The 22,505-nt window shown below is 42.6% G+C and overlaps 1 protein-coding gene across 1 annotated transcript in view; it reads right to left on the reverse strand.

Annotated features, from left to right (window-relative positions):
* The window catches only part of PIAS1 (protein inhibitor of activated STAT 1), a 56,466-nt gene that overhangs the window by 18,911 nt on the left and 15,050 nt on the right, over positions 1 to 22,505 (reverse strand). Inside the window, exons 3-5 of the mRNA XM_044979501.1 lie at positions 2,997 to 3,081; positions 2,229 to 2,276; positions 774 to 864 (exon numbers count right to left, since the gene is read on the reverse strand). Of these exons, the coding sequence (XP_044835436.1) occupies positions 774 to 864; positions 2,229 to 2,276; positions 2,997 to 3,081 (224 nt within the window). The remainder of the gene's footprint in view (positions 1 to 773; positions 865 to 2,228; positions 2,277 to 2,996; positions 3,082 to 22,505) is intronic.

Below are 22,505 nucleotides of genomic sequence, written 5' to 3' on the forward strand. Positions count from 1 at the left end.
AATCTTAGAATTGCTAACACCATTCCACTTTGAAAACTACATAAAAATCAATCTCATCTTCCCAATGCAAATTTTTAGATTTAGGGAATTTTATGCTAGCCATTCTACATCACTTAGTGTTGAAAGTTTGCCATGGTAGATCTCAAAAAACTGTGCAACAGTCATAGTAACAATTCCTAGAAATCATGCTAAAAGTTACACAGTCACAGACAGGTATTTAGGAACCAACTCAACACTGCAGAACCAGGCTTATAAATTTAGTTTATAATATTTATCTGTATGGGGACACTAAGGGTACGTCTACACAGCAATTAAAAACCCATGGCAGGCCCGGGTCAGCTGACTCAGGCTCACAGTGGTTGGCCTGTGGTGCTGTAAAATTGTGGTGTAGACATTTGGCTGGGACCCAGCGAGTGGGAGAATTCCAGCCTCCAGCCTGAGCCTGAATATCTATACCATAATTTTACAACCCCTGTGAACCCAAGTCAGCTGACATGGGCCTGCCTGTTTAATTGCTGTGTAGACATACCCTTCGACAACTGGGTACTTAGGTCTGAGCCCTTTCCCTTACACAGTAGGGTTACACTTTTCAATAACAGTTTGCCTAACTCTTTATCCAGTTCATTCACCCAACAATCGGACTCCCCCCACCGCCATGTCAAAACAAACATTAAAAAACATGGAAGTCACTATTCTTATGATATTTCAGGCAAACATATATCCTTAGCTGAACTACTCACATGATACAAATCAAAAGAATCTCTATTACTTACTGGAAGGCTACACGGTTTCCCATTTACTTTCACACACAGATTGGGTGGGAAGTGATCTTCTTGTGGACAACTTGTTTCTGATAAACAAAACCTAAAGACAAAGAGTTTTGATCACCGTTCATATTTAAAATGTCTTACGTTCTTAAAGGACTTCATGTTACTAGAAATGTATTTTTGCTACTGAATGATGTGTGTGTGTTTAAGAAGATTCAGATGACGGTCTGAGCAGCATGTAGAATTAAATCTTTAGCTTTGATAGAGAAGTCTGGAATTATTGGATTGTTCTGTATTGCCATGTGACCAACAGCAGAAAAGCCCCAAGCACGAGTACTTGTTTGGATGAAGAGGGCTCTAGGTTCCTCCACGTGTGTCTTGCTTCTATGACTCGCTCATTATGAGACAAAGCATGTTCCTGCTACCAAAATCCTTCAGTGTCTGCCCAGTTTCTCTTCCCTGGATCTCTGCCTGACCTCAACTTACTAAAAGCCAAGGTTTTTGCAAAGGAGAGAATACATGCTACCTCTCCAACTATTCCTCCTTTATCTAAGATAAGCAGGCCACGCTGCAGCAGCAGCAGCTAAGGCTTCCAGTGTTAGTCTGATGCTCAAGGTCAGATCTTCTACCTCAGTTCAGACAGTTTCTGAAAATGCTAAATCTCAGTATTATGAAGGCATGTTTTCTGCTGGAAGACAGACCCTCTTTTGTCCTCTGAGGTGACTGTAGACCCTCAAGACCTCATACTTGCCAGCCTTACTGATAGGCCAGATTTAAAAGTAACCTTTTAGCTCCTCTAGATGTCTGCTATGGGACTCTCACTATCCACTCAGAAATACCACTAAAATACAGAGATCAATAGGACCAAACCAAATTATGGTAAGTCTGTCAGTAAACCCAAAACAGACTGATTATGATTTCCCCACCTCCTGTCTCCCTGGTCGAAGACAGGGAATGGAGCTGCTATGCTTGGCAGTTGCACCAATTGAACAAAGTCGATAGCACCCCACAGAAATCATGCTGGAAAACACTCTTTATTCCTCTCTAGATCTAGCTGAGGGAGACCCAGGCACCATATCCAACAGACCTGACGGGGGCAGGGAGCACAAGCACAACCTACAACAGCAAACAGAGGGAAGTAGTGGTCACAGCTGAGTGCCTCTAGGGCTGCTGACAGACTGGATGGAGAGTCAGGAGGAGCTTCTGGAAAGCTGCACAGAGCAAGGGCAAATAGCTGTAGTCTACTCTTTTTGCAGTAGCCCCCAGCTCCTTCCTATGCCTCCTTCCCCCACTGTTCGAATACAGCAGGATTAGACTTATTTCTTCCCTCATAGCCCCTGAAAGAGCAATAATGACTTACTAGGGAGCATACACATTAGAAGGAGATGTCATAATACGGTTTATATTCGCAAGTATTTAAAAATCCACTGGCCACAAGATTATACTGTATGAATACTGTACCTTAGCTGGACCTGTACTGTGAAGTCACATTTGGTCCCAGAAATGTCCCTAGCAAAGATAGGACAAATACAAATTAAAAATATGGCCCATATTAAAAACAAAACCTGAAAAGTAAAGCTCTGATGAGTGAGTACACTACCATAATCTGGGATACTTCATCTCTTGTGTTAGGCACGCTCTTTGTAGGCACGCTCCTACAAAACGGAGATTTATCACCTGAGGACTCATCAAATGCTCACTGACTATAAAGGACACTGGATTAAGCCTCTTGCCAGTAGTTGTGGCCCATTATTTCACCACTATCTCTACACTTTGCATCTTCGCCATTATTCATGAACCACCTTCCTTTTCTGGTCTGTCAAACTATCACGCTCTGTTCTTTTAAACCACTTCTGAACTATTCATCTCTATCATGTTGACCATAATAACTGAATCAATATTCTCAATCTCTGTATCTTCCTTGGTTATATATATTGGAAGAAAAATTTCCACGAGCATGTTCACATGCTTAAAAGGAGGAATCACATAATCATGCTCATCCCCTCCCCCTCCCCCCTTTGCCATTTTCGTCACATCACTAAAATTCAGGTTATGAGCTCTTTCGGGCAGGGCCTGTGTCTTTTATATGTATTCTGTGAAGCACCTAGTATATTACTGGGTATTAAGACAGATTTGGGTTTATTTTGGTCTTTTTTGAAGATACTGTAAACTGATTCAGTTTCAGAGTTCAGAAATACTACCCTGAAGGATTTATAGAAATGCACTTACATTGAACTGCTGATTTGCTGCACTTGTTGCGGTGTCAATGCAAATGCAAAACAGGTTTCTCGAAATCGCTGGCTATTATCTGATGCTAGAAAAAAAACCAAGACAGCATCACTATAAAATACAGCAATATAGAAAGTATATGTAGCATGGTACCTTGCTTTGGAATAAAACTAAAATATCTTAATATATATATTTATATCACACACGATATAGTGTTAAAAGTATCTGCTAATTTGTTTTAGTAACTTATTTCAAAGGCACCTAAATATACACCTTTATTAAAGCTTTTATAAAAGCTAAAGAAAATAACTGAACATTTTCATGAAAATAATACTAAGGCAGTGACAAATCAACTGAAGAAAGAGCATTTTCTATCTACCAGTCTCAGAGAAATAAAAAAAGGTTAACTTTATGAAGACTATTATTTGGCTTTAAGTACAAAATGAGTGAAAATGCTTTTCAAAGAAGCCTTTATGATCACATTTTTCTCTTGACTCATTTTCATTATACGTTCCTGAATTAGTCTGTGAAAGTACAGTAATTATATACATGAGAAAAATACAGAATTTACAGTTGAATGAGACGAGCAGCTCCCATCAAAACCACAATGTGTGTTATACACTCACGCTTCGCGAGATGTACAACAACTCAGACATAACAGTTGTGCTTAATTTATTAAAATATAAATCTTTCAACATTGGATCCATCAAAAAATAAATACAATGCATGTATCAACACACCTGTTGGGGAAGAAGGAGTAAATGAAATTCTAAGATACCCAGGCTTGTGCCTGTAACTTCTCCCTTGCATGAGGATACTGCAAGGATCACTGTGTTGTCACAGACTGTACAATCTGTGGATAAAGTACTTTCAACTGCAAAGCTATTAAAAATAGTACCTTTCCTGCACACTAAAAGTTGCTTACTCTAAAATATATATTCTCCATCTAGGAAATTTTAACATGATCATCACCATGGTATCAGAGGACAATTTGTAACAAAAAAAGAACATTCCGTTTAAATTACTTCTAACCATTTGTATCACGTTCTGATGACTAACTCCTGCTTTGTGTTTTAAACACCTACCAGTTTGATAATTTTCTACTTTGCAACTCATTCCTGAGGAACCATGAATGTTTAACAGGATACCAGAAGGATCAACCCGTAGTAAGGCAATAATATATCCGCAGCTTGGATCCAATTATAAAATGGATACTATGCAGGTATTTGATGGATTCTAAACATCACAGTGACACCTTTAAACTACATTCAGATCTTTATTTTGTGTCAATATCACAGGTATTGGGTAGTGTCATGTGTGCGCACCGACAACATGCAGAATAGCTCATTTATAAGATATTTTATTGAGCCGTCACTTTGTTCAATACATACCATGAACAGTACTTACAAGGGATAACAACTGTTGCACTATTAAAATTTGTGTGCAGGCAACCAATAAAGCCATATGGATATAAGCAGATAACATACCAGTAACAGCTTTTTCTTTTTCTTTTTTTTGGGGGGGAGGTGGAGGGGGGAGATGGGGACGACTATTTAAATAGAAAAAACTGTGTGTTTATCTACCTTCCTGTCATTTATACTAAATCAATTTCATTAACAGAAATCACCCAGGATATATCCTGGCTGGTTAAAGAGATGGAACATATGTAAAGTAGGACAATGTTTATTAATAAACATTTATATTATGGTAGCGCCCACAGATCAATCAGGATTAGGGTTCTAGCACATAAAATCAATCTAACACAGGGGTCTCAAACATGCGGCCCGCGGGCCGCATGCGGCCCGCGGAGCTCTTCCCTGCGGCCCGCGGAGCTCCCCAGGGGAGCTCCGCAGGGGCCCCCAAGAGAAAAGCGGAGGCTCCCGCCTCCGCCCCTCTCCTGGAGCCTCGGCGCACAGAGCGCCGAGTCTCCGTCCGAGCGCCTGAGCCCCGCCCCCCTCAGAGCCGCGTGGGGAGGGGGCGGGGCTGGGAGCTCTGGGCTGAGCGCTGCGCTCGGCGTGGAGCTCACAGCCCGGCCCCCTCACCACGCGGCTCTGAGCGGGACCGCCGGAGACGCGCTCGGGTAAGGGGGGGGGGGAAAGCGGGACCCGCCGGGGCCGGGCCGGGGGAAGGGAAGCGGGACCCGCCGGGGCCGGGCTGGGGGGGGAAGGGAAGCGCTCAGGGCTGGGGCAGAGGATTAGGGTGCGGGGGGATGAGGGGTTCATGATGTGGGGCGCTCCGGGCTGGGGCCGAGGATTCGGGTGTGGGGGGATGAGGGCTCTGGCTGGGGCTGAGGATTAGGGTGCAGGGTCCTAGTGCCTGCCCTCCGCCAGTACTGGCAAGGCAGGCTTCCCTTACCCTGAGCCTCTCTAACCCCAAACCCTCAGCCCCAGCCAGAGCCCTCATTCTCCCCGCACCCTAATCCTCAGCCCCAGCCCTGAGCACCCCCACATCATGAACCCCTCATCCCCCTGCACCCTAATCCTCAGCCCCAGCCAGAGCCCTCATCCCCCCACACCCTAATCCTCTGCCCCAGCCCTGAGCGCCCCCACATCATGAAACCCTCATCCCCCGCACCCTAATCCTCTGCCCCAGCCCTGAGCGCCCCCACATCATGAACCCCTCATCCACAGCCCTCACCCCACAGCCCAACCCTCTTCCCTAGCCCTGAGCCCCCTCGCATCATGAACCCCTCATCCACAGCCCTCACCCCACAGCCCAACCCTCTTCCCTAGCCCTGAGCCCCCTCGCATCATGAACCCCTCATCCACAGCCCTCACCCCACAGCCCAACCCTCTTCCCTAGCCCTGAGCCCCCTCCTGCATCATGTACCCCTCGCCCTCAGCCCCACAGCCCTCACCCCTGCACTCCCTCCTATCCCCAAACTCCGTCCCAAAGCCTGCACACCCACCCCCTGCCGCAGCCTGGAGCCTGCATCGAGCACAGAGCCTGCATCCAGACCCCCTCCCCCACCCAAACTCCCTCCCAGAGCCTTAGGCAGTAAATCTAAGTGCGTGTTTTGTCCTTTGAGTGAGGTGCATTACTGAGTGTATATATTTATTAAAACTGCGCGCGCTTAGGGGAGGAGGTGGAGAAGAGACAGGGCAGGGGCGGGGCCTCATGGAAGGGGTGGATTGGGGGTGGGGCCAGGGGCAGCAAGGGGGCGTGTCAGTGATGCGGCCCTCGGGCCAATGCACTAGTCCTCATGCGGCCCTCGGGGTCATTTGAGTTTGAGACCCCTGATCTAACAGCTAACTATCCCTGCTAATATTCCTACCAACCCCAAACTCATGCTGTTTATTCTTTTTAAAACTCAGAATACCATTTCTTCCTCTGCCAAACTAGAGATAGTTCAAAGACCAAGATCCAAATCAATCACAACTATGATAATTTATGAATTTTGGAAAAGTATAAATACAATGCACACAACGTACAATATAAACAAAACATTCTTATACTCCATGTATATTACACAAACACACCACAGCCAGATATAAAAACAGTTTAATAAGTGATCTATTGTGTTCAACCCAAGATAAACTAGCCAATCATTCCAATATGCTGCCCTGCAAAAAATGATTTTAAAAAGGGGGGGGGGGGGGATGAAGAATTTGTTCTCTTCTTTGTTTCTGTTTTTGAAGATACGAAAGGTGGCCTGAAGAATTCTTGTTTTGATTTTTAAATTTCTTGCTTGTTTTTTACCTTAGAAATTTCAAGTCTGGTTTTGCTAGAGAAGCTCTGGAAGGTCTCAGGGATGTTTGTTGTAAGCTGCAACACCTTAATTGAAGGACAAAGGTGTTGAATGTTTAACAAAGGCTTCCTTTATCCAACATTTAATTATTCAGTGAAGTTAAATAGGTGTTAGCAAAAACAAAGTTCTAGAACAGTCTGGCTAGAAATCTCTTCCTCTCAGTTGCTCAGCTTTCAACTTGATTGGCTCTTGCAGCACCATCAGTCTATGTGAAACCTAGATGTAGAATGTGGGTGAAATAAACTAACAGAAAAAAGCATTTTTAAAAACTCTCTCTCTGTGTCTCTCTCTCACACACGCTCTTTCGGTCCGTCCGTCCCCCAGTTCTACATAAGACAACCAAAAAAGACCATAAACTCAATTTTCCACCCCCTTCTTTGCGAGTCTCTTTCAGTCCAACAGCTTGTTTTGTTTTTACTAAGCAAAAATACACAGGCCCGTGACCTTGAAAAGTAACTTAAAATCCTCTGTGTACAATTTCATGGTGCTTCCCAGTTCCGCCAAATTGTTATCTTAAAATGCAGAAGTACATTCTTCTGTGCTGACATGGGAGATTCCATAAGTCGAACTTCTCCATATGCTATAGCCATGGCGCATTTATAAAAGAATGGATGCCTTTTGCTTGAATTGATTTAGTTCCAAAATATGTTATTTTATGGAAACTATCATCCCTCAAATTCACATAACTTTTAAAATATCTGATGCAATCATAAAAATCTTCAATGGTCCTTTTTAAATTTAGGATTAGTTTATTTAATCAAAGAACATTACCTAGGTTTTAACATATACTGAAAGGGGATAAGAAAAAAATTAGGCTTGTTTTTGCTTTTTTAAACCATCATTGTTAGTTTATATTCCAAGATAACTGCAATGAAAACATGGAATGAGTTTTTTCTACTCTTAGTTATCAATTGAATACCCACTCCATCCCAATATCTGAGCAGAAATCAGCATCTGATAAACCAGTAGTACCCAAAATGTGGGCTTCAGACTCTCAGTGATCTATTCTACAAAGATGTGCTTGATCACAAGCTGCAGGCTCTTCTCCCCATTCCCAGGTGCAAAACAACATTGTCCAAATATTGCTTTTCCATGTAAGCAATTGCTGTAATCATCACAGGAATGTTACCCAACTGCAAATGGAAAGGAAGAGTCCTTATGAATTAAGGAAAATTGATCCAGAAGCCATTTCAAATAAGTCTATCCACCTTAAAAAAAGATTTCAGAATCCTAGTCAGACAAAGCAGTAAGCAAAATGATCATCACTGTCATCACCATTTGCAGGAAACGGTGTAGCTCAATATGTTGGTTAAAGCCAATATTAGTTTGGATGTGATCTACCAAAACAGTGCCTATACTATTAGTAAGGAGATTGTCCATCTGAAAAATAGCATTTAAGTGTGAATATGTCAAAGTGTAGAATTCAGTGTGCACTCTATTAATTGAATTTAACCTTGTAAAATTAATATATTCTAATAGGTAACAAAGACCACAATTGTATATTTGCATTTATATAACTTTGTAATATCAAGGTCATAGTCACTTTTTAAATGACGTGATTGTCTTGAACTCTTAACAACCTAGGAAACGTTTAAGTTCAAATACATGTACACTTAGAATGTCCAACTGGGTGTCTTGTGTATGCATGCATGAGAGAGAGCTTTAAACAAGATGTGACACTCTATACCTCAGGGGGAGCGCCCTGTAACCCCCATATTCATCATTTATATATAATTATGATCTTGCATATAAAGCATGCCATGTGAGGTATCAGGGGAAAGGTAATGATCTGCTGAAAGTCGCTGTTCTATCTAAATATGTATATCATTAGTGCACATTAAGTTATGAGATTGTGTTTTACGGCTGTCAGTAACACATGCTGTAAGTTGGGGAATCAGCCAGATATTAGCTCCCCAGAGACAACAGCAAGGAAAATAACCAACGCCCAGGCGGGCATCAAACAACCATCAACAACCATTGTCCAGCAAGGGAATTACAACTCAATGACTCACCTGGCATACGGCCACACCAAGGGAATTGCTCAGCCTTGCCTGGGGACTCAGCAATACCCACCAGACATGCCTGGACTTGTGTTCTCCAAGCACATGGACTAAGGGTATAAAACAGAACACAGGAGCCCCAGGCTGGGCCTTTTCTCCCCCGCCCCCCATCATGCTGCAAGCAACAAGGACACTGAGAAGACTGAAGACTCCAACAACAGAGGAGACTGGCCCAGTTTTCAAGGGGTTAAACCCGTGTACTAAGAACTGCAATATTCAGGGGGATGAGAAAAACTGCTTAATCTAGATGTTGCCCAGTCTAATAGGGTTGAGAGTTTAGACTGCGTGCTTATATTTTATTTTGGTAACCACTCTGACTTTCTGCCTATCACTTATAATCAGTTAAAATCTATCTTTTGTAGTCAAACTTGTTTTACTGTTATCTTTACCAGTGGGTTTGCCTGAAATGTTTGGTAAATCTGCTCAGGTTTTGCAAATGTTGTTGTATATCCACTTTCCATTGATAAAGTGGTGAACCAATTAATAAACTTGCACTGCAGTGCAAGACGGTATATTCCTGAGGTACGAGGCTGGGAGCTGGGGGGATTCAATTGGTGCCTTTCTCTGTGTGATTCATGAGTGGTTCTGGGACCATTCATGCAATCTAGCTAGGTGTAGGGCTCCACGTGCAGTTGTACTGAGTGATAACAGCACCTGGAGGGGTTTGCTGCTTCTCACTAGCAAAGTGAGAGACGGCCAAGGCTGGAGAGTTAAGAGGGCATAGCTGTCCCACCATCCCAGGCTACATCCCAGGGATCCCGTCACACAAGATATTCATTTAAGCCATTTAGATCTACCACATTCAAATTTTTCTGAGGAAGGGCAAGTGCAAGATCTGAAGGTCAATCCTGCCTCAAAATATCACCGTGGTTGGTGACTTGAGACTTTGTGCCACCAACTGCACCTGTCTACCCAGGCATCTAAGCTCAGCATTAGTGTCTGTAGCTGGTTCTTTTCAAACTCTCTTCCTTACATATGAAGAAAAAAAATACAGGAATTAATTTTATTTTAAATTAATTTTAACTTCTTCCTTCTGATCTATTTCACTGTATCTCAGCTCTTCACATTTCAGAATGCAAAATCTTTGTATTAACTCAAAATGTAGTTATGTGCCATGCCGTGCCTCTGAGTTTCATCAGTAACTGGATCTCCTCATTCTACTGATGCATTTGGTAATTATTCATAATATTCTTTTTCTTACTATTTGTCTTAACTGGTTCTGCTTTTGACATAACATATTTTAAAAAGTGAACCAAGAATAAAAAAAGACCATGTGGAATCAGCTTATAATAGACAAAATACATTAAATACATTGTACAAAAAACACCATGAACAAACAAGAGTGATGATATATTAAGGCATCACTTAAAAAAAATTATAAGAAAGCCAACAGATGATCTAACAAAACTTTTCACTTCTCAGTCAGCTTCCGAACTGGACAACTAGCTGCATGTGGTCATACTCTTAGTGAAATAACATCCACCAAATTCTGAAGGAATCCAGTGACCGATACATTTTAAAAAGTACGGTGAACATATTGAAAATTGTGTTTTCTGTTCAGTCTGGATGTAAGATACTGTCCATAAAATTACTTAACGCATTAGGAGATGGGTGGGTACTTAACACTGCATGACAGTGTTTGTTTCAGTGTTACAAAATGTTACAAGGGTTTGGGTAGATCCTGAAACTCACCAAAAAAAATGTGTTAAGTAATTTTATGGACAGTCCCCATTTTAAGGCACAAGATTACTGAGACTATGTCTTTCCTAGTTAGCAAGCTTGGGAAGAATATAAAATAATAACTATTAAGGGACCAAATAGATATGAACAGTGTGACTGATTTGGAGATGCTCTGTAATAACTTACGAATATTATGTTCTGTTTGTCTGACAGACAGTTATAAGGGGAGTATGTAACAGATAACTACAAGGGGTTAATTCAAGACGGGGTTTGCTGTACTTGGGCAGGAAAGAGGACAATAGCTTCAGATAACTACCCATTTACCAGCAGCAAAGAATCCTGTGGCACCTTATAGACTAACAGACGTTTTGCAGCATGAGCTTTCGTGGGTGAATACCCACTTCGTCGGATGCAAGCAGTGGAAATTTCCAGGGGCAGGTTTATATATGCAAGCAAGAAGCAAGCTAGAGATAACGAGGTTAGTTCAATCAGGGAGGATGAGGCCCTGTTCTAGCAGTTGAGTGAAAACCAAGGGAGGAGAAACTGGTTCTGTAGTTGGCAAGCCATTCACAGTCTTTGTTTAATCCTGAGCTGATGGTGTCAAATTTGCAGATGAACTGGAGCTCAGCAGTTTCTCTTTGAAGTCTGGTCCTGAAGTTTTTTTGCTGCAGGATGGCCACCTTAAGATCTGCTATTGTGTGGCCAGGGAAGTTGAAGTGTTCTCCTACAGGTTTTTGTATATTGCTATTCCTAATATCTGATTTGTGTCCATTTATCCTTTTCCTTAGAGACTGTCCAGTTTGGCCGATGTACATAGCAGAGGGGCATTGCTGGCATATGATGGCATATATTACATTGGTGGACGTGCAGGTGAATGAACCGGTGATGGTGTGGCTGATCTGGTTAGGTCCTGTGATGGTGTCGCTGGTGTAGATATGTGGGCAGAGTTGGCATCGAGGTTTGTTGCATGGATTGGTTCCTGAGTTAGAGTTACTATGGTGCGGTGTGCAGTTACTGGTGAGAATATGCTTCAGGTTGGCAGGTTGTCTGTGGGCGAGGACTGGCCTGCCACCCAAGGTCTGTGAAAGTGTGGGATCATTGTCCAGGATGGGTTGTAGATCCCTGATGATGCGCTGGAGGGGTTTTAGCTGGGGACTGTATGTGATGGCCAGTGGAGTCCTGTTGGTTTCTTTCTTGGGTTTGTCTTCCAGTAGGAGGCTTCTGGGTACACGTTTACCCAGATTTACCCAGATCTTAGGGACAATCCAGTCCCATTCACTTTGCTGTCCCACCTCCAAACCTCTATCAAGCCCAGTTTATGAACTAGGATCCTCTTACTAGACAGGGGAGAACTAAAAGCCCAGGAAGCAAAACAAATTGGTGGGGGAAGTGAGATTATCCAAGGAGGGGAATAGTGGTAGTTGGGAACCACTGATCAGAAGTGATTCTCTCAGATCCCAGAGGCCTGGAGTAAATAGGGACCTGCCTAGGCACTCTGCCAAGGCATAGCAAGCTTCTAGGTAAAACAGACATGCATATAGACGTTTTAATGTTTTAAAGTTCTTTTTCTTTTATGCTTTGTTGTGTTCCTGTTAAGATTCAACAATAGTTTGGTTTAAGAAAGCTGCCTGGTCACTGTATTAACCACTGGTCACAGTTCCTGAAAGTCTGGTCACAGGATTCTCATCACTGTGCGTCTTGATTACTGCAACATCTTTTTCCCAGGCATTGAGAAATGCATTCTTCTGCCGCTCATAAAGATTCAGAATGGTGCAGCAAAGAATTTTCCTAGCCCATTGCTTCTACCATGTTACCCCTCTCTGAATCCTAATGCAGTGGTTCTCAACATATTTATCGTTGTGGACTGCACATGCAGCTCTCTGTGTGTTATGTGGGCCACAGCCACACAATATATATGATGATGATGTTCATCCATCGTTGTCGATGAAGACCTCAACAACTCATTCTTTCGATGACCGGACTCTGTGCGTCCAAAGATGACTGATCAGTCTGATATATATATATATATATATACATACACACACACTACCTGTATGGCCCTGAGGGTATCACATGGGCCACAGCTGTGTGCTGAATGGGCTGCAAGCGGCTTGCAGGTTGAGAACCACTGGTCTAATGGCTCCCATTTCTCTACTGCATCAAACGTAAGTGGCCTGGCTGCACTTTCAGGCCCATCATGATCTTTCCCTATCATACCTCTCATCTCTCGCATTCAGTACTGGGGACCACTCCTGCCTCCAACTGGCCCATAAGGCCAGCCTCTAACAACCACTTGTTAAGTTTTCAAACAAGAACCTTCCTGCTTTCTCCCACCTCACATTTGAGAGGTCCTCACTGTAAACCTCTGCAAAATTACCTCCTTATCTGCCTTTAAATCCCTCCTTAAAACTCTCCTTTGCCGTGATGCCTACAAAAAACATGACAACAGTTAGGTCATTGGTGTGCTGAGAGCACAGACTGACCAATAATGTCTCACTGTTTCCCTGTACTCTCCCATCTGTCTGTAACAATGTGTGGTGCCTCTTATACTTGGATTATAAACTCTTTGGGGACAGCCTTTTTGTTTTGCGTTTGTACAGTGCCTAGAACAGTGGGGTCCTGGTCCATGACTGGGGCTCTTAGGTGCTATGGCACCATAAAGTATTTTTATTAATAAAGGTTCCAAACTGAGTTGGGCCTGCTGAGGGAGAACATGACTGAGCTCTATAAAATCAAGACTGGTGTGGAGAAAGTAAAGAAGGAGGTGTTATTTACTCCTCCTCCTCCTCACACAAGAACTAAGGGTCACCAAATGAAATTAACAGGCAGCAGGTTTTAAACAAACAAAAGGAAGTATAACTTCACACAACACACAGTCAACCTGTGGAACTCTTTGCCAAGGGATGTTGTGAAGGCCAAGACAATAACATGGTTCAAAAAAGAACTAGATAAATTCACAGAGAATAGGTCCATCAATGGCTATTAGCCAGAAGCTGGGAATGAGCAACAGGGAACAGATCACTTCATGATTACCTGTTCATTCCCTCTGGGACACCTGGCACTGGCCACTGTCGGAAGGCAGACCTTTAGTCTGACCCATTATGGCCGTTCTTATGAGTAATCACTGTTAGTGCACAAGGTACTCTAGGCTAGAGCCAAGTCTAAGGCTTTGGCTACACTTACACTTAGCGCTTTGAAGCGCTAAGTGTAGTCAAAGCGCCAGCACTGGGAGAAAGCTCTCCCAGCGCTGTCCGTACTCCACCTCCCTGTGGGGAATAACGTACAGCGCTGGGAGCCGCGCTCCCAGCACTGGGGCTTTGACCACACTGGCGCTTTGCAGCGCCACAATTTGCAGCGCTGGAGAGGGTGTGTTTTCACACCCTGCTGCAGCGCTGCAAATTTGCAAGTGTAGCCATGGCCTAAGAATGGCAGGATTCCAGTGACAGGTAAAAGCAAGAGGACTAAACAGCTGAGAGAGAGCACTCAATAAGACCAGAAGATGGGACAGAGCCGAGCTAGCCCTGTACCTGTGTGTCTTAAGTCAAGTCTCTGGTTGCTTCCAAATCCTTGGGAGGTCCTCAGTCCCTTGGTTAAAATGCTCCCATTAGTATAAATTCATAGTCCAGAGGTTTGAGCAGGAAAGAGGCAAAATGCAGATGTCTGAAGGGCCTTTTACAGCTTCTGCCAAGTGAAGGGAAACCGATTGTTCTCACTGCTGAAAATTACAAGGAACAAGAGGGTGTTTGGTGTCACATGGGCAAGCCACATCATATGTCCATGAATGCTTTGCTTAGTCATAGCAGAAGCCATCATCCATACCCTAGTTAGAACTTCAAAGAAGTCCATTAAGTGTAGATAGGCGCCTCCCATGGTCCATTGTGAGTTAAGTGTTCCTTGATGGGCCATTTAACTTGAGTAATCCCTTTAAGATATGCAGGCTAAATATCTTGTGGATGTTACCACTTGAGCAAACATTTGAAATACAGGTACACAGTTAATATTCATAACTTCAGATACAAAAATGATACATGTATACAAATAGCATAATCATATTCAGCAAATCATAAATTTTCTATTGACACCTTACTTGACATACTTTGTTTGAGATCTGTTGCAATTATACAACAGTGGTAGCAACAGTGATCTGCATGGTCATATTTTAATCAGATAATGTCACACCGAAACAATCAGTACCACCAGAAATGGAAAATTAGAAGTATTAATGCTTATATAAGTCTAAAGGAAAAAATAAGTACTCCAAATACTTCCAGCTATTAACTGAGAATAATATAAAGATCCTAGCTAATACTGCTAGCTCTAGCTCAGGGATTGAGCTTTCAAAGTCATTTATACTACTATAAGAGTATCAGTATTACAGAGAATATTCATTCCTTAGTGAGAAATTATTGGATTTAAGGAAATTAGAAATGGATAAAAAGCTTACCACCTTCGTGAACTGAACCTTTTACACAATTCCTATACTTCTGCTGGATATGAACAAGTCTTGATACAACTGAAATCATAATCCACCTTCACAGTCCAATACAGACCCCACACAGGGCCCAAAGGGGTTAAAAGGCAATAATGGGCCCAAATAACCTCACCCCTACAGGCCAGCTGAGCATACTCCAGCAGGAAGAGCAGATTAAAAGGAGCTCAGGAGCCCAGGCAAGGGATGATGGACAGGCTGCAGGAGAGCTGAATCCTACTCCAGAGAAGCAAGTCAGAAGGTTGGTCTTAAGAGGGGACTACACATAGCAAGTAATGCCACCAGCAACCACCACCCACTTCAAGAAGCAGCAGGTCTTGCAAAGCCCTGCTCACTTGCGAAGTTATTGACTGTTCAGACTATACATGCTATGCCCCAAAATGAAGGGGCACATAGGCAAGAAATAGCCAAAGATGGCAAATGTAGGCTCTCTAAGGGGAGGATCCTGCCATTGTTACTTCCCACAGGGCCCTGGGCTGGGACCTGGTGGAGTGGGAGGGCCCAGGTCCTCCTACCACACCATGCTTAAGGACAAAGACCCCAGACACAGTGGGGAGGCCCAAACACTGCCAGCCTAGAGGCAGGGACCAGGCCCCCCTGACAGTAAGACAAGCGGCTGGAGAACAGGCGCACTAACCTCTAGGCTACCCGGTCCTCTAAGCCTCCCATCACAAAGACCATTCGCTATTATTACATAAACATATATTTCACATTTGAAGTGAAGTGTGGCAGCTATTCCATGCAAGCAGCACTATTGTTTAACAAAGGGAAAGCAAAAAAAAATTATAATTTTTTAAATCGATACTAAAAGGGAGAATTCAAGTCAGGACACAAGTGAAAGTTGTCATGTGGTCTTTGCTTGACGCTGAGTGATTAAGACCTTTGTTTTTACATCTCACTATTAGCATAGTGTACTATGCTGGGGCATTGGCTCAATGGTGTACAGCTTGATTATTTTAAAAGTGGCCTGTAGAAGGGGAAAATGGTTTAAAATGTCAGAAGCTAAAAAAAATGTAAATAAAGCATGTGCATAAGTGTAATGCGCATACACATGTACAGCCAGCTCTGAAGCACAGAGGAGGTCACGCTCTTAACTTACATAGCTAAGCCAGCAACCATCCCCAGATACACCAGCTCACACCAGCAAAGAGAGTCCATTTGCCAGCGTAAGCTTCGTCTCTGCAAGGGAGCTTTGCTGGTACAACTAGTCCTTAGAAATATCAGGAACCTCAAGTCTCATCTTCCCTGTGTTGCTGAACGACTTATTGGATGATTTAGATATGGATTAGGAACTCTCCTTGCCCTTATCAGAAAGGGCAGAGGTTTGAATGTTTAACAGAGAGGGTTTTTTTCCTATGGTCTTAAATAAATAGGTGTCAACAAAAATTGTACACAGTCTGCATAAAAATACATTTCCCATTGCAAATCGGTTTCTCTTGCAGGGATTCTCAAACTTCATTGCCCTGTGACCCCCTTCTGATAAAGTTACTACATGACCCCAGGAGGGGGCGGAGCCTGAGCCCCACTACCCTGGGTGTGGGGAAGAGGAGGGCCACAGCCTGAGCCCTGCCATCCCATGTGGGGCTGGACCTAGGACTTCAGCTTCAGCCCTGGGTCCCAACAAGTTTAATGCTGGCCCTGGCCACCCCATTGAAATGGGTCACGACCCACAGTTTGAGAACCACTGCTCTATTGTCATAAACCTGCTAGTTTGGTTATCCACTGCATCTGGTCTGGGTTAAGTATGCAAGACACAAATTTCTATTCTGTGTATGATACATATATATACACACACACACACACACACAAACACGACATATTGTTAAGTATATAGATCAAGAAAAATTGGCAGAAAATGTTAGGCCTCTGCAGGTTGCTTTAATTTTTTTATTTTTTTTTTTTGCAGTACTCTGAAAAATATAAATTGCTAAGTATTATTAGTAGTCTTCTTTGGGGTTCAGGAATGTATCCCATAGAATCTTTAATGAACTCTATACTATCACATCCATAAAAAGGGTATATTCACTAAGATTCTGTGATACTTCCTATGTAACCAGTTGGACATCAGATTGTCAATTTTAGTCAAAAATGCTTTCCATCTTACTAAATAATTAAGAGCTAACATTTATACACCACTGTATTTTGACTAAAGTCAAGTATTATACTAGAACAACAACAGAAATTTAGAACGTAAGAAAAGTCATAACTGACCTGGCTCATTACCAGTGACTTCTAATAACTGTTTATTTCTGAATACAGAAATACAGTATTACTTAAAGTAACCATATCAAGGCAGTACAACATCTTAGCAAACTTTTGCCAAGGTCAATGAATGACCTTTGATTGTTCACTCATTGAGCCATGGCGATGAGCAATTCTGATCAACTATAGACAATTATTCAAAATATTATCTAGAAAATCCAAAAGGTGGAAGTTCACAGGTAAGTGGTGGATTGTTTCTGCTTAGCTAGTTCCTCCCAAAAACTAAAACATCTAGTTTGCTATCAAGTAATTTTGTAGGGTTTTTATTTTGTTTTGTTTTAGGGGGGAGGAGGGGAGAGAATACAGTCACACTATAAAGCCTTTTTATAGGCAGATGCAAAGAGTACTATTGAAAAAAATGACACACTGGCTCCAAATTAATGCATGCACCATTGGATCCAGAAGCAAGCACAGAAAGAGCTCACTTATAAGAAATTAACATTATTTAGAAAGTATTTGGTACAGGATTAAAGTTGCAACAAAAATCAACAGAAATTCACAGTGAAGGCTAATATGTGTTGCTTCTCTCTTAATTTGATTTCACCAAATGCTCTTGTACCAGTCCAGTGTACCAGAGAAAGGCTGCCCCACATGCAATCATCCTAGGGGAGGGGCAAGAAAAGAATGAATCCTAACCAGGACCAACATACAACAAGATATCCCTAACCAGCTTCACCACCGCAATCCTCAACATCCTGCATACAATATACACTTCCCTCTTGCTAACCCACCACTATCACCAAACCCCTCTCTTAGCACTAAACTGCTCCCTCTCTCTAATCAGAGAAACAAGTATTAGAGGCAGCACCTTTTGAATGTTCTATCCTCTGCTCCACTTAATTTTCCACAACTATTTAAATGCATACATATACTACAGAACATAGGACAGAGTCAATTGGAATCTGATCACTGCCATAGGAGAGTTTCAGAGGGGTAGCCTGTTTCAGCAAAAAACAACAAGGAGTCTTGTGGCACCTTAAAGACTAACAAATTTATTAGAGCATGAGCTTTCGTGGGCTATGACCCACTTCTTCAGATGTATGGAGCCTGCCTACTGTAATTTTCACTCCATACATCTAAAGAAGTGGGTCATAACCCACGAAAGCTTATGCTCTAATAAATTGGTTAGTCTTTAAGGTGCCACAAGAATCCTCGTTGTTTTTGCCATAGACGAATGCAACCACTTACAGGGAAAGGATGCCACTAATCGCTATGGTGTCTATCACAAGGGTCCACAGAGCCAACTGGACACCTGAACAGATGAATACTTGGCTTCTAGGAATAGAAACAATGGGGCCTTCTATGCAGCCATATACATTGCACAGACATAAGAAAGGCAAGAACACATGATAGCTTGGCTCTAAGAATTGGAACAGAACAGTCTAGCACTTAATAAGCAACTGGCAATCAAAACTCCTACATTCCTTTCTTTGTTCTGCCACTGACTCGCTGTAACACCATGGCCAAATCATTTAATCTGAGTGCCTCATTTTACCCAGCTGTAAAGAGAGTCTTGTAACACATCTCTCATGGATATTGGTAAGCTTATGTTTGTGAAGTCCTTTGAGATCTTTGGATGAAAGCTGCTAAAGGAACATGCAAATCAATCTTCTCTCTCATGGAAACTGACCTCTGGTTCCTGCCTAGATTCTCTGGAGGAGAAAGGTAATCCCATTTGTCTGGGCTGCTATGAAACGGCACTAGATAATCTTTCGTGGGCTATAACCCACTTCAGATGCATGGAGTGGAAAATACTGTAGGCAGGTATACCTGCCTACTGTATTTTCCACTCCATGCATCTGATGAAGTGGGTTTTAGCGCACGAAAGCTTATGCCCAAATAAATGTTAGTCTCTAAGGTGCCACAAGGACTCCTCGTTGTTTTTGCTGATACAGACTAACACAGCTACCCCTCTGAAACTAGATAATCTGTCATTGTGCAGTGACAAAGCATTTACCTAACTGTAATTGTATGACATACATTGTCACTAAAGTTCAAAATTTCAAGTTTTGGACAGTTTGTTGCAATCTCAAATTCATTTATATACACCGAGCTTTTAGCAATCAATTTTTAAAAGTTTAAAGTAAAAAACCCTAAATTTAACAACAACGAAAACAACTTTTTGAACAAATGCCTAAATGCCTCACAAACGGAAAAGACTAAGGGCTACAATTAACTTGTGTAAACATTATACATTTTACAACTTTCCATAACATATTATGTACAGAAGAAAGCAATGGAAATTCCATGCAACTGGATAAACAGTTATTTACACTTTACATCTTCTTAAAGCATGCATTACAGTATTTCTGAGTAATGAATACAACCTCTGCAAACTTCCCCACGGTCAAGAATGAACATCACCATTGATACTTGTTACCCCATCCTCCTCTCCTCACTGCCCAACACTCCATTTGTTTGTTTCTTCCACCAGCTAGATCTTGTCTTTAACATGGTATGTTCGTTTGCAGCAGGTGCTGTAAGTTACTATACTTTTATACAATGCTAGTGCCATGGAGCCTCAACTTGACTGATGACCCTTGGCACTACCGCTAAATAACTGTGAAACAAGCCAAGCTCTTCACTGAGCACCCTTTCTAAGAGGCCAACTAAGGCAGGCATCCCTTAAACTCTGTCCAAAGTTTTCAAACCTGGGTGCCTAAAGTTAGATTCCCAAACCTATATTTAGGCACCTAAACATGAGCAGCTTGGTTTTTCCAGAAGTGATGAGCATTCACAAATCCCACTGAAATTAGAGAGATCTGCAGATGTTCAGCATGGGGAGGGGGGAAAAATCGAGCCACTTGATTTATTTAGGTACTTAAATCTGGATTGAAATTTTGGTCTCTATCCCCTACAGCACTGATACCCTTAAGGATTACTTAGCTGCTATTAAGGGCTTGGCTACACTTACATTTTATAGCGCTCTGACTTGCTGGCTTGTGGAGGTGGATGACCAGGAGCAACCACACTTGCACTTCACATGTGCGACCACACTTGCACTTCAAAGCGCCGCGCTTTGACGTTTCCAGTGTAGCCATGCCCTAAATAACTACTGTTATCAAGGCACCCTTTACAAGAATATCACAATGCTGGTTAAAGGAGCCTCATGAAGTGAAGTATATTTCCAGCCTATATGGACATGAAAGTGGCTGAAATTTTATAACAAGCATGAGAGTTTGGGGCAGTCAAAAGGCTTCATTTTGCTTGGGAATCTGCCCCTTAAACACATGCAAACAAAGCCTTAGGGCTAGGTAATTCAAGGTAATACCAAGCCCTATAATGGCAACCACCAAATCTTTGTGTTTAGATGTGTACACAACCTAAACTGAATACACACACACACACTTTAGCAAAGCACTTTTGTACATGCTTTACTTTGACAATGGGCCTACTCATATGCTCTGAGGCCATGGCTACACTTGCAAATTTGCAGCGCTGCAGCAGGGTGTGAAAACACACCCTCTCCAGCGCTGCAAATTGCGGCGCTGCAAAGCGCCAGTGTGGTCAAAGCCCCAGCGCTGTACGTTATTCCCCACAGGGAGGTGGAGTACGGACAGCGCTGGGAGCGCTGGCGCTTTGACTACACTTAGCGCTTCAAAGCGCTGCCGCGACAGCGCTTTGAAGTGCAAGTGTAGCCATAGCTTTAGTTAACCATGTGCTTAAGTGCTTGTTAAACTAGGGCCATAGCTCCTTCTGGCACAAGCTTTCACTCTTAAATATAAAAATCCTACTCTGATCTTGGACAGGAAACATCTAACAATCAGCCATTGCTGGACCCATTCAGAGGGAGCAGCAGATATGCCTTTGAAGACATGCATACTCCATACTGAAGTGCCTTGTAAGTCGCGAGATTTCAGTTCTGAAGATTGCTCAATCTGCTATACTATAAACTGAAAAACTAAATTCCATCTCCTGCAGCTGCAAAACTAACAGGTTGGTTAGAAACTACACTAGACTTGAAAATATGGATACCTTAGATTACAGAATGCTTGATTTTATTTTTTTGTATTTAAGGGATACTAAGTGCAAATAAAAGTTGAAACCAAAAATTACAAGAAATTAATGTGTTGTGTTTCTTGTTTAGTCAAACCACAAGAAAAAAAAATTAGCAGTTCACTCTTGCATTACTAAAAGAGTTGCAAAACCGGAAATCAGAAAGCTCACAGCAGAGCTGAAAGAACTTGGTGTTTTGTTGAACTTCCTCCCACAAAGCACATCAATATATGTGCCTTTTCTTTTTCTCACTTGTTAAAAGGAGATTGAAATTTTTTATTAAAGTTAATGTTTAAAATATAGTAAAAGCTTAACTTCCCGAATAAGCCTCACGCTGGTTACGCATAGCAATGGGTCTGCCTACCAATATATGAAAGGCAGCAATTGCTACTAAATTAAGTATTTGCAGCTTCAAAATTAGGTAGCTAAGTGTACAAAATTGTCTAGTGAATAGTCTGGACTGCAGCCAGTGTTACCAAAAAAACTTCACTAGGGGTACGTCTACACTACCGGCCGGATCGGCAGGTAGTGTTCGACGTATCGCATCTCATCTGGACGCGATAAATCGATCTGCTAATTGATGCCCGTACTCCACCTCGGCAGGAGGAGTAAGCGCAGTTGACGGGGGCGCCGCAGCAGTCAACTCGCCGCCGTGAGGACGGCCAGGTAAGTCAAACTAAGATACTTCAACTACGCAAATCGCATAGCTGAAGTTGTGTATCTTAGTTTGAACCCACCTACCCCCACCCCCCAGTGTAGACCAGCCCTAGGACTGTAGTTCAGTGGTATGATTTACTCTCAAATGCATTGAATGCCCAAAGGTCAGTAACCACTCCCTTTAATGGCTACTTTTTAGGTAAATGTAAACAAAAGGTGTGCCACTCTCCCAACTGCTTCCAGAAAGCAGACGTAAGGGAGCAGGATTTCACCCAAGGAAATTCCACTTCAAGAAAAGAACTGGGTCTGACTGAGACCCAGGGCATCCACAAAAGTTCCTTCCACTTGCCGGACACAGGAATCATTGGAGCCAGGAAGGCAAGAAACACCATGTGTAGGGTTGCCAACTCTGACAGAAGCTATTCCGGGAGATCCCTCCCCCCCAACATGACAATGTCATTTTCTTAAAATATCCTATTAAAATCTCCTGGATTGCTTTCAATAGTCACCAGGAGATTGATGCCGATTCTGGGAGACTCCAGGCCAAATTTGGAGGATTGGCAACCCTATTTACATAGGTACAGGAACATCACTAAAAGCTCTGTTCTTCGGTCTTC

Source organism: Mauremys mutica, chromosome 11 (genome assembly GCF_020497125.1).
Source record: "Mauremys mutica isolate MM-2020 ecotype Southern chromosome 11, ASM2049712v1, whole genome shotgun sequence".
In the NCBI taxonomy this organism is placed as follows: Eukaryota; Metazoa; Chordata; order Testudines; family Geoemydidae; genus Mauremys; species Mauremys mutica.